The 15,462-nt window shown below is 41.3% G+C and overlaps 1 protein-coding gene across 3 annotated transcripts in view; it reads right to left on the reverse strand.

The window, feature by feature from the left end:
- Positions 1 to 15,462, reverse strand: part of GLG1 (golgi glycoprotein 1) — a 150,094-nt gene that overhangs the window by 14,608 nt on the left and 120,024 nt on the right. For all 3 annotated transcript variants that reach the window (XR_009536907.1, XM_060129730.1, XM_060129729.1), the window contains 7 exons: positions 14,327 to 14,464; positions 12,040 to 12,126; positions 9,234 to 9,296; positions 8,350 to 8,463; positions 7,423 to 7,511; positions 6,339 to 6,456; positions 5,028 to 5,120 (listed from right to left, as the gene is read on the reverse strand). Coding sequence is in view for 2 of the 3 variants with exons in the window: in XM_060129730.1 (XP_059985713.1) it covers positions 5,028 to 5,120; positions 6,339 to 6,456; positions 7,423 to 7,511; positions 8,350 to 8,463; positions 9,234 to 9,296; positions 12,040 to 12,126; positions 14,327 to 14,464 (702 nt within the window). In the remaining variant the exon portion in view is untranslated. The remainder of the gene's footprint in view (positions 1 to 5,027; positions 5,121 to 6,338; positions 6,457 to 7,422; positions 7,512 to 8,349; positions 8,464 to 9,233; positions 9,297 to 12,039; positions 12,127 to 14,326; positions 14,465 to 15,462) is intronic.

The raw sequence follows: 15,462 nt of genomic DNA on the forward strand, positions 1-15,462 counted from the left end.
CCAGCTCACTTATCCATTCTTCTGCCTCATTTATTCTGCTATTGATTCCTTCTGGTGTATTTTCATTCCATAGGAGTAAGAGTTCTGAGCCCCACTTCAGGCTCCCCAGACTGGGGGTCTGGCATCAGGAGGAGGAGCACACAGAGCATTTGGCTTTGAAGGCCAGCAGGGCTTGATTCCAGGAATGCCACAGGACTGGGGGAAACAGAAACTCCACTCTTGGAGGGCTCACACAAGGTCTTGTGTATACTAGGACCCAGGGGGAAAAGCAGTGACTTCATTGCTGGACTTGGAGGGTCTCCTAGAGAGGCAGGGGGTAGCTGTGGCTCACTGCAGGGACAAGGACATTGGTGGCAGAGGTACTGACGAGTACTCATTGGCGTGAGCTGTCCCGGAGGCCACCATTTTGACACCAAGACATGGCCCCCACCCAACAGCCCTTAGGCTCCGGTGCTGGGAGGTCTCAGGCCAAACAACCAATGGGGCAGGAACACAGCCCCAACCATCAACAGAGAGGCTGCTTAAAGTCTTCCTGAGCCCACAGCCGCCTCTAAACACACCCCACTGACACGGCCCTGCTCACCAGGAAACGTGCACAAGCCTCTTAGCCCAGCCTCACCCACCAGGAGGCAGAAGCCAGAAGCAAGAGGAACTACAATCCTGAAGCCAGTGGGACCACAAACACAGAAAGTCTGACAAAATGAGACGGCAGAGGAATATGTTCCAGATGAAGGAAAAAAGATAAGACCCCAGAAGAACAACTAAGTAACGTGGAGCTAGGCAATCTACCTGAAAAGAACATTCAGAGTAATGATAGTAAAGATGATCCAAGATCTCGGAAAAACAATGGAGTTACAGACTGAGAAGATACATGAAATGTTTAACAAAGAGCTAGAAGATATAAAGAAGAGACAAGCAGAGACGAACAATATAATAACTGGAATGAAAATACACCAGAAGGAATCAATAGCAGAATAAATGAGGCAGAAGAATGGATAAGTGAGCTGGAAGACAGAATGGTGGAAATCACTGCTGCAGAACAGAATTAAAAAAATAAAAAAGAATGAAAAGTGAGGAGAGTTTAAGAGACCTCTGGGACAACGTGAAATGTAACAACATTTGCATTATAGGGGTCCCAGAAGGAGAAGAGAGAAAGGGCCTGAGAAAATATTTGAAGAGATGATAGCTGAAAACTTCCCTAACATGGGAAAGGAAACAGTCACCCAAGTCCAAGAAATGCAGAGAATTCCAGGCAGGATAAACCCACGGAGGAACACACTGAGACACATATTAATCAAACTGACAAAAATTAAAGACAAGCAGGAAATATTAAAAGCAAGAAGGGAAAAGCAACAAATAACATACAAGGGAACTCCCATAAGGTTATCAGCTGATTTTTCAGCAGAAACTCTGCAGGCCAGAAGAGACTGGCATGATATATTTAAAGTGATGAAAAGGAAAAACATACAACCAAGAATACTCTATCCAACAAGGCTCTCGTTCAGATTTGATGGAGAAATCAAAAGCTTTCTGGATAAGCAAAAGCTAAGAGAATTCACCACCAAACCAGTTTTACAACAAATGCTAAAGGAACTTCTCTAGACAGAAAAGAAAAGGTCACAACTAGAAACAAGGAAAATATGAATGGGAAAGCTCACCAGGAAAGGCAAACATACAGTAAAGGTAGGAAATCATCCACAAATATGGTATCAAAGCCAGCAGTCGTGAGAAGAGAAGAGTACAAATGCAGGATATTGGAAATGCATTGGAAATTAAGACAACAGCAACTTAAAACAATCTTGTGTATATATATAGACTGCTATATCAAAACCTCATGGTAACCACAAACCAAAAATCTACAGTAGATATACACACAAAGAAGAAAAAGGAATCCAAACACAACACTAAAGACAGTCATCAAATCACGAGAACAAAAGAGGAAGGGAAGCAAAAAGACCTACAAAAACTAATCCAAAACAATTAACAAAATGGCAATAAGAACATACATATAGGTAATTACCTTAAATGTAAATGGATTAAATGCTCCAACCAAAAGACATAGACTGGCTGAATGGATACAAAAACAAGACCCATATATATGCTGTGTACAAGAGACCCACTTCAGATCTAGGGACCCATACAGACTGAAAGTGAGGGTATGGAAAAAGGTACTCCATGCAAATGGAAATCAAAAGAAAGATGGAGTAGCAATACTCATATGAGACAATATAGACTTTAAAAAGACTATTACAAGAGACAAAGAAGGACACTACGTGATGATCAAGGGGTCACTACAATAAGATATAACAATTGTAAATATATATGCACCCAACATAGGAGTACCTCAATCTATAAGGCAAATGCTAACAGCCTTAAGAGAACAAATCATCAGTAACACAATAATAGTGGGGGACTTTAACACTGCACTTAACGTTAACGGACAGACAGAAAATCAATAAGGAAACATAGGCCTTAAGTGACACATTAGACCAGATGGACTTAACTTTTATTTATAGAGCATTCCATCCAAAAGGAGCAGAATGCACATTCTTTTCAAGTGCACATGGAACATTCTTCAGGATAGACCACATGCTGGGCAAGCCTCAGTAAATTTAAAAAAACTGAAATCATATCAAGCATCTTTTCTGACCACAACACTGTGAGATTAGAAATCAACTACAAGATAAAACAGCATCAGAAAATATAAAGTACATAGGGATAAATCTGACAAAAGATGTAGAAAAACTGTACACCAGAAACTAAAAATCAATGCAGATATAAACCAGTAAGAAAACCTAAATAAATGATAATATGAGGGGAAAACCACCTCATCTATAGAGAAAGAGATTTTAGTAGCTTGAATTTTGGTTCCCCAAAAGATATGTATAAGTCCTAAACCCGCAGTTGTGAATGTGAATATTTGAGACAAAAATTCTTTGCAAAAGTAATTAAGTGAGGAATCTCAAAATGAGATCACCCTGAGTTATCTGGATGGGACCTAAATCTAATGTAAATGTCTTTATAAGTTTATAAGAATAAGAAAATATACATAATACACAAAGGAGAGACATGGAGGAGAAGGTCATGAGAAGATGGAGGCAGAGACTGGAATCATGCATCCCCAAGTCAAGGACTGGAACCACCAGAAGATGGAAAAAGCAAGGAAGCATTTCGCCCTAGAGCCTTAGGAAAGAAAGCAGTCTTGCCAACACCCTGATTTCAGACTTTAGGCCTCCAGAACTGTGAAATAATAAATGTTTTAAGGCACCCAGTATGTGGTAATTTGGCAGCTCTATGAAACTCATATACAGATGCAAGAATTACAGTGGACCTCTCATCAGAAACTATGCAGAAAACTGTGTGAAGTGAAATATTTGAAGTATTGAAAGAAAAAAAAATCCAGCAACCCAGAATTCTATATCCAGCAACCTAGAATTCTATATCCAGCAAAACTGTTCAAAAATGAAGAGAAGAGGAGCTTCCCTGGTGGCACAGTGGTTGAGAGTCCACCTGCCGATGCAGGGGACACGGGTTCATGCCCCGGTCCAGGAAGATCCCACATGCCACAGAGAGGCTAGACCTGTGAGCCATGGCCGCTAAGCCTGCGCGTCCGGAGCCTGTGCTCCGCAACAGGAGGGGCCGCAACAGTGAGAGGCCCGCGTATGGCAAAAAAAAGAAAAAAAAAAAATGAAGAGAAGATAGACTTTCTCACACAAATAAAAACAGGGAATTCATTGCCCATACATGCACCTTGTAAAAAAAATGTTAAAAAGTTCTTTGGGCAGAAGGGAAAATATATAGGTCAAAACCTTGGATCTACATAAAGCAAGGAAGAGCATTAGAGAAGGAAAAAAAGTGAAAAAAATGATTTATTTTCTTAATTGATCTGATAACTGCCTAATAACAATGTACTGGGTGATCATAGCATATGCATAAAAAATGAATAATAGCAATGTCACAAGGGATGGGTGGAAGGAATTGCGAATGCTCTCTAATAAAATACATACACTATATGAGAAAAAAAAAAAAAGAAATGAAAAATAAAACCCAACTGGTAGTCTCTCTAAAGAGCAGGATGGAAAGTGCTAAAGGATAAATTATGAAGCTGGGAAACAACTGAAAAATTACCTCAGTGTAGTACAGAGAGATGAAGAAATGAAAAGCATAAAAGAAAAATTGAGAGACATGGAGGACAGATGCAGATGCTCCAAGTGTCTAACAGGAGTTCCAGAAGGAAGGAAAAGGAATGCAATATTTGAAAGGTTTGAGAATTTCCTAGAACTGAAGTAAGACATGAATTCTGAGACTGAATGAGCCAACCAGGATAATGAAAACAAAAACCATATCTAACTATATCACAGTGAAATTACAGATCATTAAAGATAAAGAGAAAACTCAGAGGTAGATTAACTACACAGAAATAAGAATCAGATTGACATCAGACTTTGCATCACCAACAGCAGATACTAGAAGACAACGAAGCCACTATCTCAAAGGCTAAAGTACCTGGCAATGCCCTGAACTAGAAGAGGTAGATGAGTCAATGGAAGAACATTAAAAACAAAAACAAAAAACCACTTGATTGCATTTCATTCCTGATGATTCTGGGTAGGGCCCTGTTCTGTGAATTAGGGTAAGAAAACCTCCCATGATGGTTCTTACGTGACCTCTAGTTAAGAACTTCTGTGCAATGGGATCATATGAGGGAATAATTAATTTTGGAGGTGCAGAGTGTTGGGAAAGCTATAGAGAGGAGGAGGCATTTGAAGGATAATTAGGAGTTTACTAGGCAGACAAGGTGGAGGAGGACAAGGTAACCTGAAAGAGGGAAGAGAATGAATAGGTGACAAAGAGGAATGAAGGTGAGCAAAAGTAGTCTGTCTGGGAAAAGCAGCCTGGCGTACCTTAAGAAGGGATGATCAGGCTGGATAGGATGTGATGGGGCCTATCTCACCAGCACAGAATTAATTCTTAAAAAGGTACCTTCACGTTACCTTTACAATTAAAAAATAAAAACAAAAAGTTACCTGAGCATTGCCATACTGCACAGTGGAACAGTGGTTCTTGATGTCACTCTTGCAGGCTTCATACAGATCTGGTTCCAGACGGATGTCCTCTGTCTGTATGAGGGGGAACCGGCATGGAAAAGTGAGCTTACTCTAAGCTGGAGAGATCAAATGTTCTACATATTTATTTGTTGATTGGATCTTGTCTGGTGGCCATAACTTCTACACAGCTAAGTGGCAGCAGTGTGGTCACTGCAGTAAACGGAGAAGTAGGATTGAGTTTCAGTTCTGCCACTACCTAGCTACAAGGCCTTGGCCTTTGTTTGCAAAATGAAATGCTACCATCTACTCTGACCCCTTCACAGGACTGCTGTGCGATGAAATAAGATAGCATGATGTGGAAACCACTTTGAAAGCTAAAACCATTATACAGATGTAGGACTCTACTTTTATTATTATTATCATGTTACTGAAAGAGCCAGGTTCAAATCTGAGGACCCAAAGTTCCTATTATAGAAGTATGTTTAGGCCAGTTCCGCTTAAACATAATTACCACAGAATCACTACCTCTGTATATGAAAATCTCGTACTGCAACTTTGGGGATATTACTAATACCTGGTGCCAATTACTAGTTTTTGCTTAGACTGAGGTGAAGTAAGTATGATTCACAATACAAAACATATTAAAATATATTTTTAGCTGTCTTATGTGGCTTAGGCTTATCCTCAAAAGTAAAGTGAAAAGTAGTGTCCCCTCATAGTGCACACTGTGGGTGGCTTCCCAACATCCACCTCCCCTTGATTATCAGTAAGCTCATCAGTGAGTGCATCCCCTGATGGGGGACGGGGCACAGATCTCAAACTGACACAATCAAATTGAGGAGAAGGACCTTTATTTCATGCTGGGGGCAGTTTTCTCTTGTTTCTATTTTCCTGCTGGAGATGAATATTGCAACAGGTGGCCCAGTTGTTGCAGGCAGCCATTGTGCGGCCATGAGGGAAACCAGCCTTAACAATGAAGCTGGTGTCCAAGGCAGCAGACTGGAGAGGGAGAGACCCTCGATCCTCGAGGACATTATTGATGCAATGACTACATCACATGCTTACAGCCTGTCTTACAGCTGGACTTCCAGTTATGTGTGGTAAAAAATACTTTATCATTGAAAAGAAGGGAAACAAGAAGCTGTCCTATGGTAAAATTTTAGCACGCAGCTCCAAGTCTTAACCATCACGCTTGTGGCTGAAATCTTTCAGTTTGCCCTCACCCTTCACCTAACTCTCTAAGCCCTGCCCTGTGGTTTCTGGACCAGAGGTTGTGCTCTGCAGCGTTACCATCTCCAGCTCCTCCACCCGCAGCTGCTTGCGGCACTTCAGGGACACCCTGTGTTCCTTGGCTTCCTGGAGAGTGTCGTTGCGCACGGTGGTGCTTAGGCAGATCACCACGTCCACCCTGCCAAGGAAAGAAGAGGCCTGAGACTGGCTGGAGCCATACAAAGGCAGATGATGAGAACTGGGCTGGGGCAGGGGCCACACCATCCCCCCAGAACCCAGGAACCCCTTTACCATGTTTTTGAATGCCTTTCCTGTAAGTCTCACTGTGTTTTCAGAGAGCTAAAAGCAGCAATTTGTCTGTATATGTCATGAAAGTTGGGCCACAGCTCAAATGCTGACAACATTCCTGGCTGGTGGGGAGGCCAGAGAGGGAACATGTGTGCAAGGACAGTTTAACACTTGTTTTGATGAAAACATGTGACCAGAGAGGAATGCTACTCTCCTCTTAACTCTGGACAGTGTCTTTGATATACTGAGAAAATCATTCCTGAAAAGTACAGAAATCTAAGCAAACACGGGAACTTGGTTTCTATGAGGGGAACTGTGTTCTAGAAATGCACCTTTGCAAAGAGCAGCATGGAAGAATCTGGGAAGCCATGCTATAAAAGCTCATCACTCTCCTCATTAACACCTAATTCTTAAATGAATACAGCTTTTGTTTCTTTACTACATCTCTAACTCAGTGAAAGCTTCTGCTGCTTCCCTGAAGAGATGACACAATGGAATGACGTTCGGAGGAGGAAATCAGTTAACGTCTTATTCACACTGCAACGTGCTCCTCTAAGTACACAATCTGTATGTGCTTCATCAGTTAGATAGCCTGAACCTGGAAAAATTAAAAATGCTCCTTTAGGACACAGGCTCTCCATATCAGAACTACCACCACCAGGTGTGGCTCCAGGCTGCTATAAAGAGGATATGTCTAGACAATCCAAGTGTTTGGCCATACTACCAAAGGAGGGTGTAGGAGGCCTGCAGGGCTAATCCTGTCAGAGAGCAGCAGGCCATCTGACATCCTGGATACTCATTCAGTAGCTAAGAGGGACTTTAGGGAAGCAGAACGAATCAATTAAAAGCTACATACTTCTTCTTTATGTTGGGACAAAGTTTCAACACGTCCTCCTTGCAGGCCATTTTAAACTTGTAAGAGAACCGAAAATCCTTCATCTGCACCTAAAAAAGATGATGAAAAAGAAAATCAGAAGCTCTGTGACGAGGTCTAATCAGCAGCGCTGGGTGTAAGTGTATTCATATACCGTTTGCAGCAGATAGCTTTTCAGGCCTGCACAACTCTGTCTCTTCAGACTTCATGACCTGCTAAGCTGCCCACGGCATCTTTTGCTCCGCGCACACCAGCTTCCAGTCACACACAGGCTGTGACTCTTCCCCCAGATCTTCCCATGGTATGCTCCCTCACTTTTCTTGATGCTTCTATTCAAACACCTCCTTCTCAAGTCCCTTTTTCTCCATCACCCTGCAGGCCTTACACTGCTTTATTTTTCCTCACAGGCTCACCTGAAACTATATATTTGTAAATGTACTTTTGCATCTTTCTTTCACAAGAATGTAAACAAGTCAACAACAGCAGGGTTTGTCTGTTCTCCCCTGTCTCCCAGTGCCCACAGTCCAGAGGCCCTCAGTACCATTTGGGGATGGCAGTCAGGGAGGCTAGGTGCCCCAAGAAGAGGTCAATTTTACATAGATGACTGGATTTCACCCTTCTAGGAAGGAAGTGCTTGCTTTATCAGAAATACTTCCTTTAGACATGTGGTAACTACGAAGACTATGGTTTAACCTTCTTATTCAAATACCAGACCTGGGTAGTATGATTTAAAAGAAAAAAAAAAGCTTAGATTCTAGTGTACTGATACACATTTGGGCTGCTGCACTGAACAGATATTTGGAAAAAATGATTTTTCACAGAAGAGGTGCCCTGATGTTCTGAAAGAGGAAGGGATTCAGTAACCATCCAAGCAGTCAAGATGAGAAGGATGTGCCAGGTGTTACTGACCAGCTGGAAGTGGGTGACTCCAATGGCGCACTTCTCATTCATATCCTTCTGGTGTTTGTTCTGTATGAGACACTCCATCAAGTCTCCAGAGTCTATCTGGTTATCTGCTACATCCTGGGGAAGGTAGTGCACATTTACCCTTCATTTGTAACTATTAAGGAACAAAGCCTGCACCCCAGCCCATACAAAAAATGCAAACGAGATTGATTCTAGAGCCTTTACAAATAAGACACATCATAAATTAGGTCAAAGTAAGTCTGAGACATTACAAAGGATCAACACTCAGGGGAATAAAATTTACGCAGCAAGTTGCCCTCCCTGCGTGAAGCTCCAACAAGAACATGTACTATGCAGGTCTCTTAACTCTTCTCCTTATGTGATGCCGGCAGCTGGCTTTAGGGATAACATCTAACGTTGTCTGCTGATGGTCAGATCCTTAGGGTTACTGGGTGTGTTTTCACTCCCACAATTTAGGTAGTTCAGTAAGTGACTAAAAGTAATAAAGTAACGGAATGCCCTCAACATCAGGTAAAAGGAGAGAGCTGGAAGGGGAAGCCACATTATTGTTAACAAATCCCGGCTGTATGTTATCAGAAGCAATTCAGCCCTACAAATGGGGCTTCCCCCTCCCCTCTTTCCTTACAGACGGCATCTCAGCAAGTGCTGTTAACCAACGATCTGGTTACCTATGAGGGGTAAGCAAATAGTTTCCCAGGATGGTGGCCCCTCTTGATGTTTACATTTTCAACTTTAACTGGTGAAAGTTGGTTATCACTTAGGAGCAATGTGAGCTGAAGACAGAGATGAGTTCAATACACGTGGGGGCCAGAGCCCCAGTGAAACTGGTTCTGTTTCTAACCCTTGTTCCTCTAGACAACACTTACGTGGCAAAAGTTCTGAATTATGGGCTCGCAGGCTCTCATCAGCAAGGCTTCTATTTGAATATCCTGCAGAAGATTAAAAGATCAGTAATTCTTTTTTTTTTTACATCTTTATTGGAGTATAATTGCTTTACAATGGTGTGTTAGTTTCTGCTTTATAACAAAGTGAATCAGTTATACATACACATATGTTCCCATATCTCTTCCCTCTTGTGTCTCCCTCCCTCCCACCCTCCCTATCCCACCCCTCTAGGTGGTCACAAAGCACTGAGCTGATCTCCCTGTGCTATGCGGCTGCTTCCCACTAGCTATCTATTTTACATTTGGTAGTGTATATATATCCATGCCACTCTCTCACTTTGTCACAGCTTACCCTTCCCCCTCCCCATATCCTCAAGTCCATTCTCTAGTAGGTCTGTGTCTTTATTCCCATCTTGCCCCTAGGTTCTTCATGACCCTTTTTTTCCCCCCTTAGATTCTATATATATGTGTTAGCATACGGTATTTGTTTTTCTCTTTCTCTCTTATTTCACTCTGTATGACAGACTCTAGGTTCATCCACCTCACTACAAGTAACTCAATTTCATTTCTTTTTATGGCTGAGTAATATTCCATTGTATATATGTGCCACATCTTCTTTATCCATTCATCTGTCGATGGACACTTAGGTTGCTTCCATGTCCTGGCTATTGTAAATAGAGCCGCAATGAACATTTTGGTACATGACTCTTTTTGAATTATGGTTTTCTCAGGGTATATGCCCAGTGGTGGGATTGCTGGGTTGTATGGTAGTTCTATTTGTAGTTTTTTAAGGAACCTCCATAGTGGCTGTATCAATTTACATTCCCACCAACAGTGCAAAAGGGTTCCCTTTTCTCCACACCCTCTCCAGCTAAAATATCAGTAATTCTGCTTTAGAAAGAGCCAGGGGTAGGGGAGGAGCAGTTTCTTTCTCTGAATCAGTATCATCTGATGGGTATATAGTCCAATATGTACATTTGGAAACTATTCCAGTATTTCGGTTAGATAGCCCCAGCACAGACAGAACAGCAGTTCTACGCTCCTCCTCTAACGCTCCTTCATTATACTTTGAAAGGCAAGTTTTCTAGAGGCAGATTCCCCTCGTGCTTGAGCAAGAGAGAAGACAGAAGTAAGAACTGTGGGTAGAAAAAAACATTCAAAAATAATATTAGAGTATAAACAACTCTACCCCAATAAAAAATAAAATAAAATAAAAAATAAAAATAATATTAGAGTATGTAAAGCCTTTGGAATTTTTCTCCAAAGCTAAGCAGTTCAAAATGAAAACAGGAGTAACTGACATCTATCATTCTGTCCTCGAACCAGATGACAAACTACTACCTCTCGGGAACACACGCTAACTGCCTTCAAGCAGAGTAACTGCTGTGCAGCATTAGCTGCTGAAATAACATCTTCCTTTAAAGAGTTACACACCCCAGGGGCTTCCCTGGTGGCGCAGTGGTTGAGAGGTCGCCTGCCGATGCGGGGGACACGGGTTTGTGCCCGGGCCCAGGAAGATCCCACATGCCACGGAGCGGCTGGGCCCGTGAGCCATGGCTGCTGGGCCCGCGCATCCGGAGCCTGTGCTCCGCGGCGGGAGAGGCCACGACAGTGAGAGGCCCGCGCACCACAAAAAAAAAAAAAAAAAAGAAAAGAGTTACACACCCCAGAACATCCTCATCAGCCCACAAGGACAATGAGAATGAGACAGGAGATGACACAAGATAAAAGAAGACAATGCATTTTTGAAAAACAGAAAGAAAATAAAGACCCTAAGAAATGTAATTTTATGTATTGCCAATTTTGACAACTTAAATAGTTCTAAAAGGTTTACACACACAAAAAAATAGCCATTCACTGTTTCCCTGATTTCTGGCCCTACAAGACAATTTTCACATTTTAACTGCCACCCCCCCAATACTCTCTATATTTCAAATAGTATGCCTATGTTTATGAGGTTTCTTTTTAATCTCATTTTTTGTACTCTAGTGAGTTTTAGGATGGAACAGGGATAAACATGGAATAATATTCAATCTTCCATGTTTTACTGCAAATCTCAGGCTTTTATTTTATTTCAGTGGACACACAAACATTACCAAATGGGGACTTCCCTGGTGGCACAGTGGTTAAGAATCCGCCTGCCAATGGGGGGGAACACGGGTTCGATCCATGGTCGGGGAAGATCCCACATGCCGCAGAGCAACTAAGCCCGTGAGCCACAACTACTGAGCCCGCACGCCTAGAGCCCGTGCTCCACAACAAGAGAAGCCACCACAATGTGAAGCCTGCGCGACACAACCAAGAGTAGCCCCTGCTTGCCTCAACTAGAGAAAGCCCACATGCAGCAAAGAAGACCCAATGCAGCCAAAAATAAATAAATAAATAAGTTAAACAAACAAAACAAAAAGACATTACCAAATGACCTAATTGAAAAAGCTAAGGATGACAGAATAGGAATGCTTGGACTATTCTTGAATGTGATTAAGGGATTTGAAGTATAGCTGTTATCTTTTCTTAAAGGGGGAAAAAAGATTGGTCTTGTCACTGTGATAATTCTAATTTATGAAGAAAACCGAAGGGCTAAATGCAGTGTTTAGCTACAGAAATGAGGAAAGGGGTTCAAGAAGCATCATGATATTCATCTTTAAAAAGCAAACAGAGAATCTGACAAGGTTTCTTTTGTTCTACAGGGAATCTGAACTCTCAAGAGTCTTGAAACAAAAGAACTAAGAAGAAAAGAAAGGCTGCTGACAGGGCACTCTCCTTCCATGAGCTGCAAACTGCTTACCTCGGATTCTAACTCAGTGAGGTTGCCGACTATATCTCTGCACTCTACAGCCAAGTCATCAAGATGATCCTGGAGGCATTCAAGCTCCTGCAAATGAAAAGGCACTCTCTTAGCACCTGTCAGTTATATAAATAGTCAAGGGTAGATGAGACACCAGTGTCCACTTCCTTTTCAGTGGTCTTGCTTTTCTTTTCTTTTAAACAACTTCACTGAACAGAATCCTAGAGCTTTATTTGAGTCCCCAAACTGGGATTTTTGAAAAGATGATTATTTGATGTATCAGGGTGGTTAAGAGGGTCAAGGGGGTACAACAGCCATGCAAATCCTCCAGAAGGCCAAACTGATAAGTCCAACAAGAATCAATGTTCAGGTGTCCTCAGAGTCTAAAAATCTCATCAGGCCTTTACTCCATTCCGTCAACACCTTGCTAATCTGCATTTTGATAATTATCGTTGGACAAAATATTCACAGTGAAAGACACGGCACGTTCTACGACTCTTCGTGGGCAAGTAAGTTGGGACCCAGTTTCAGGGTCTGAAACACAGTAGAGAGCTGATAGCTCCTGCAAATCAAATCTGGGATTCTAACCCTAACCCACATAAAAGGATCCTCTGAGGGTAACTGTAAAACAAGTGAGCACACTAGGGTTTGAGTATCTAAAAGCTATCTTACCTAGGCTTTGGAAACGGAGCTGGAGTTACCTTGTAACATCAGTCTATTGCTATTCCTTTTAGGGACTTAGAGGTTTTAAGTTTTACATTAGCTTACTTTCCCAAAGAACATGAACAGCTATTTCTCAGCAAAGGGCTCTGTTAAAGGATCAAGTTTAACTTACTGACTATTCTGCAAGAATCTCTGTTTCAGAATTAGAATGGGAAGCGAGGAGAAGGATTGTGGGAATTATACAAGAGCCAGAAAGGGAGTGGGGGGTGGGGACCCTAAAGGAAAATGCGTACAACTTTTGGGAGGAGATAAATAGCTAAGGGAAAAATTCCACTCATGGACTCCTTTCCTAAGTTAGCTTCACAGGGATGGGCTGTAATGTAGTGCAGCTTTCTCACTGTTACTTCACAGGGTGTATGAAAGGAAACTGTTTCATGGGATTCCATATGACTATATCCCTTGTTTCATTAGACAGAGGCAACAGCAAGCTAAACTATATGGCATTTCCTAACAATAAACTCGACAGAACTGTAGCAGGCCCAGGAAACAGACTGCTGAAAATGATATTCCCAGGCCCAACAGATCTGAGTAGGCATCATGTTGCTTTTAAAAAATGTCCAATTCCTGCACATGTGACTTTCATTAGTTTAATCCCAGAGGGTGTTTTGGAGTGGTACAAATGGAACCGTTCATGCCTCCTTCTAGTATTAATGGGCCTTTAAATAAGTAGCTATTCCTCACTGCATGGTTCCTCTGCCTTGATCTAAAAGACAAGATACCTTCCCACCTAATTTGCTAGAATGCAACAACGTATCTTTTTTTTTTTTTAACTAGGCACAAAATCCTAAGAAACCATTTATAGCATGCACATTAATTCTTGGGGTTGCTCCTTTTCTACACTTTCCCGTACGGAGAGGTTATAATAAAATGGAACAAATGCCTGGCTAGGATTAGAACTGAGCTCAAGGTAAGTTAAGTCAATACCCTTCATTTCTCTGAGCCTCAAGTGTATCAATTACTAAATGGAAAAAATAATTCCATTTCTACATCTCTTCTAGGACTGTCGTAGGGCAAGCGTACTATTCACGCATATCAGTATTCACATATCGATGTATATATTTATACTCTGCCTTCCCTCAAAAGGACCTAATGTAGCTTACAAAAATGAGAAAAGAAATAAAAAGAAGGGCAAGATAAAATCAATTAAAAATGAGTAAAAAAAGAGAAAGGAAAAAGAAAATATGTTAAGGAAAGTGGAATGAAGCCAGTAGTAAGTTAGTACACAAAATGCCTACTACAAAATCTAATACACCTGCTAGAGGCACGCCATATCTTTGGCTCGAGGCTTTTTAAGAGGCAGCACAAAGAGGGAAAACCATCAGTTACAAACCATAATAACCATAACATTCAAACAAACTAACTGCTTAGGAAAAGTACAGTTATAGAGACCAAAGAGAACATTTTCCTCAGGATTTCTTATAGGAAGAACAGTGACTAATATAACAAATCACACACCTGTGAAGCTGATGGAGATGGATTTTACGGTGTTTGTAGTCGACATTAAATGTTAATCATGAACATTATTATTATTACTGCACCATAAATAAGTAGCTTTGTCACCTACCTGTCCAGTCTCTGTTTTTTCACTGCACCATTTCCCCAGATCAATCAGGCACTTATCCTGAAGGGCAGGATCCAGCTTAACGTCCATGGCACGCTGGTGTAGGATCCTCTGGACTTCAGCTCGGCATTCCCGTGAGAGCTACATGAGAAATAATAAGCAAAATACTTCAAAGGTACCAAAACCAAAAGACACCAGATAGAACAAATCCATTGTCAGGAAAATAACAAATAAGTGTACAGTTATTTGAACCAAACTTTAAGCCTCGAATCTCTTCCAGAATAAAAATTAAATGTTCTATGAGGCTTCTAAACACCTTTATCTCTAGGAATGTGATTATAAATACATTAGGCATTTTCTAATACATATACTGTATGAAACAATATTCTTTTCTCAGAGTATCCTGATAAAAGTGAATTAGGACTGAATCACTATGCTGTACACCTGAAACTAATATAATATTGTAAGTCAACTATACTTCAATTAAAAAATGAACTGGATTTGTTCAGATGAGGTAGAGAGGTTTTTGTTCAGGAAAATTAATTTGCCACTACTCTATGAATGTAGAGTGGAATACTGGGTCTGACTCAAGAGAGAATAAACACTTGGGTGAGGAGAACTGAGTTCAAATTTACCTAAACTCGGAACAAGCAGGTGAGAGTTACTTCAGGTCAGAACCCGACTCTTCCAGATAAGTTAATGAGAATTAAGCAGAGGGTCAAACATATTAAAACTAATATTTTGGGGAGAGTTGTGAGAAAGCTGTCACTGACAGGTACAGTCAGCCTCTCCTCCTAAAAGAGCCAACACATCTGGAGGGAGGTACGGTGGGTATAGAGAGTAACTGCTTAATCGGCATAGGAGTTTCCTTTCAGAGACATGGAAATATTTTGGAAGTAGACAGAGGTGGTGGTTGCACAACTTTGTGAATGTACTAAATGCCACTGAATTTTTCCTTCTAAAATGATTAACTTTATGTTATGTGACTTTAACCTCGATTTTTAAAAGAGGCCTATTTTTTAAAAGGACAGCATACCAGATTCCAACTCTTTCTTTATTTACAAAGACAAGGAACCTCCTACTATAGTGACTACCAAGACGCTAGGATTTAGGAGCTCCTGTGATTAATGACAGGCTCA

Source organism: Lagenorhynchus albirostris, chromosome 19 (assembly GCF_949774975.1).
Source record: "Lagenorhynchus albirostris chromosome 19, mLagAlb1.1, whole genome shotgun sequence".
Taxonomy (NCBI): Eukaryota; Metazoa; Chordata; class Mammalia; order Artiodactyla; family Delphinidae; genus Lagenorhynchus; species Lagenorhynchus albirostris.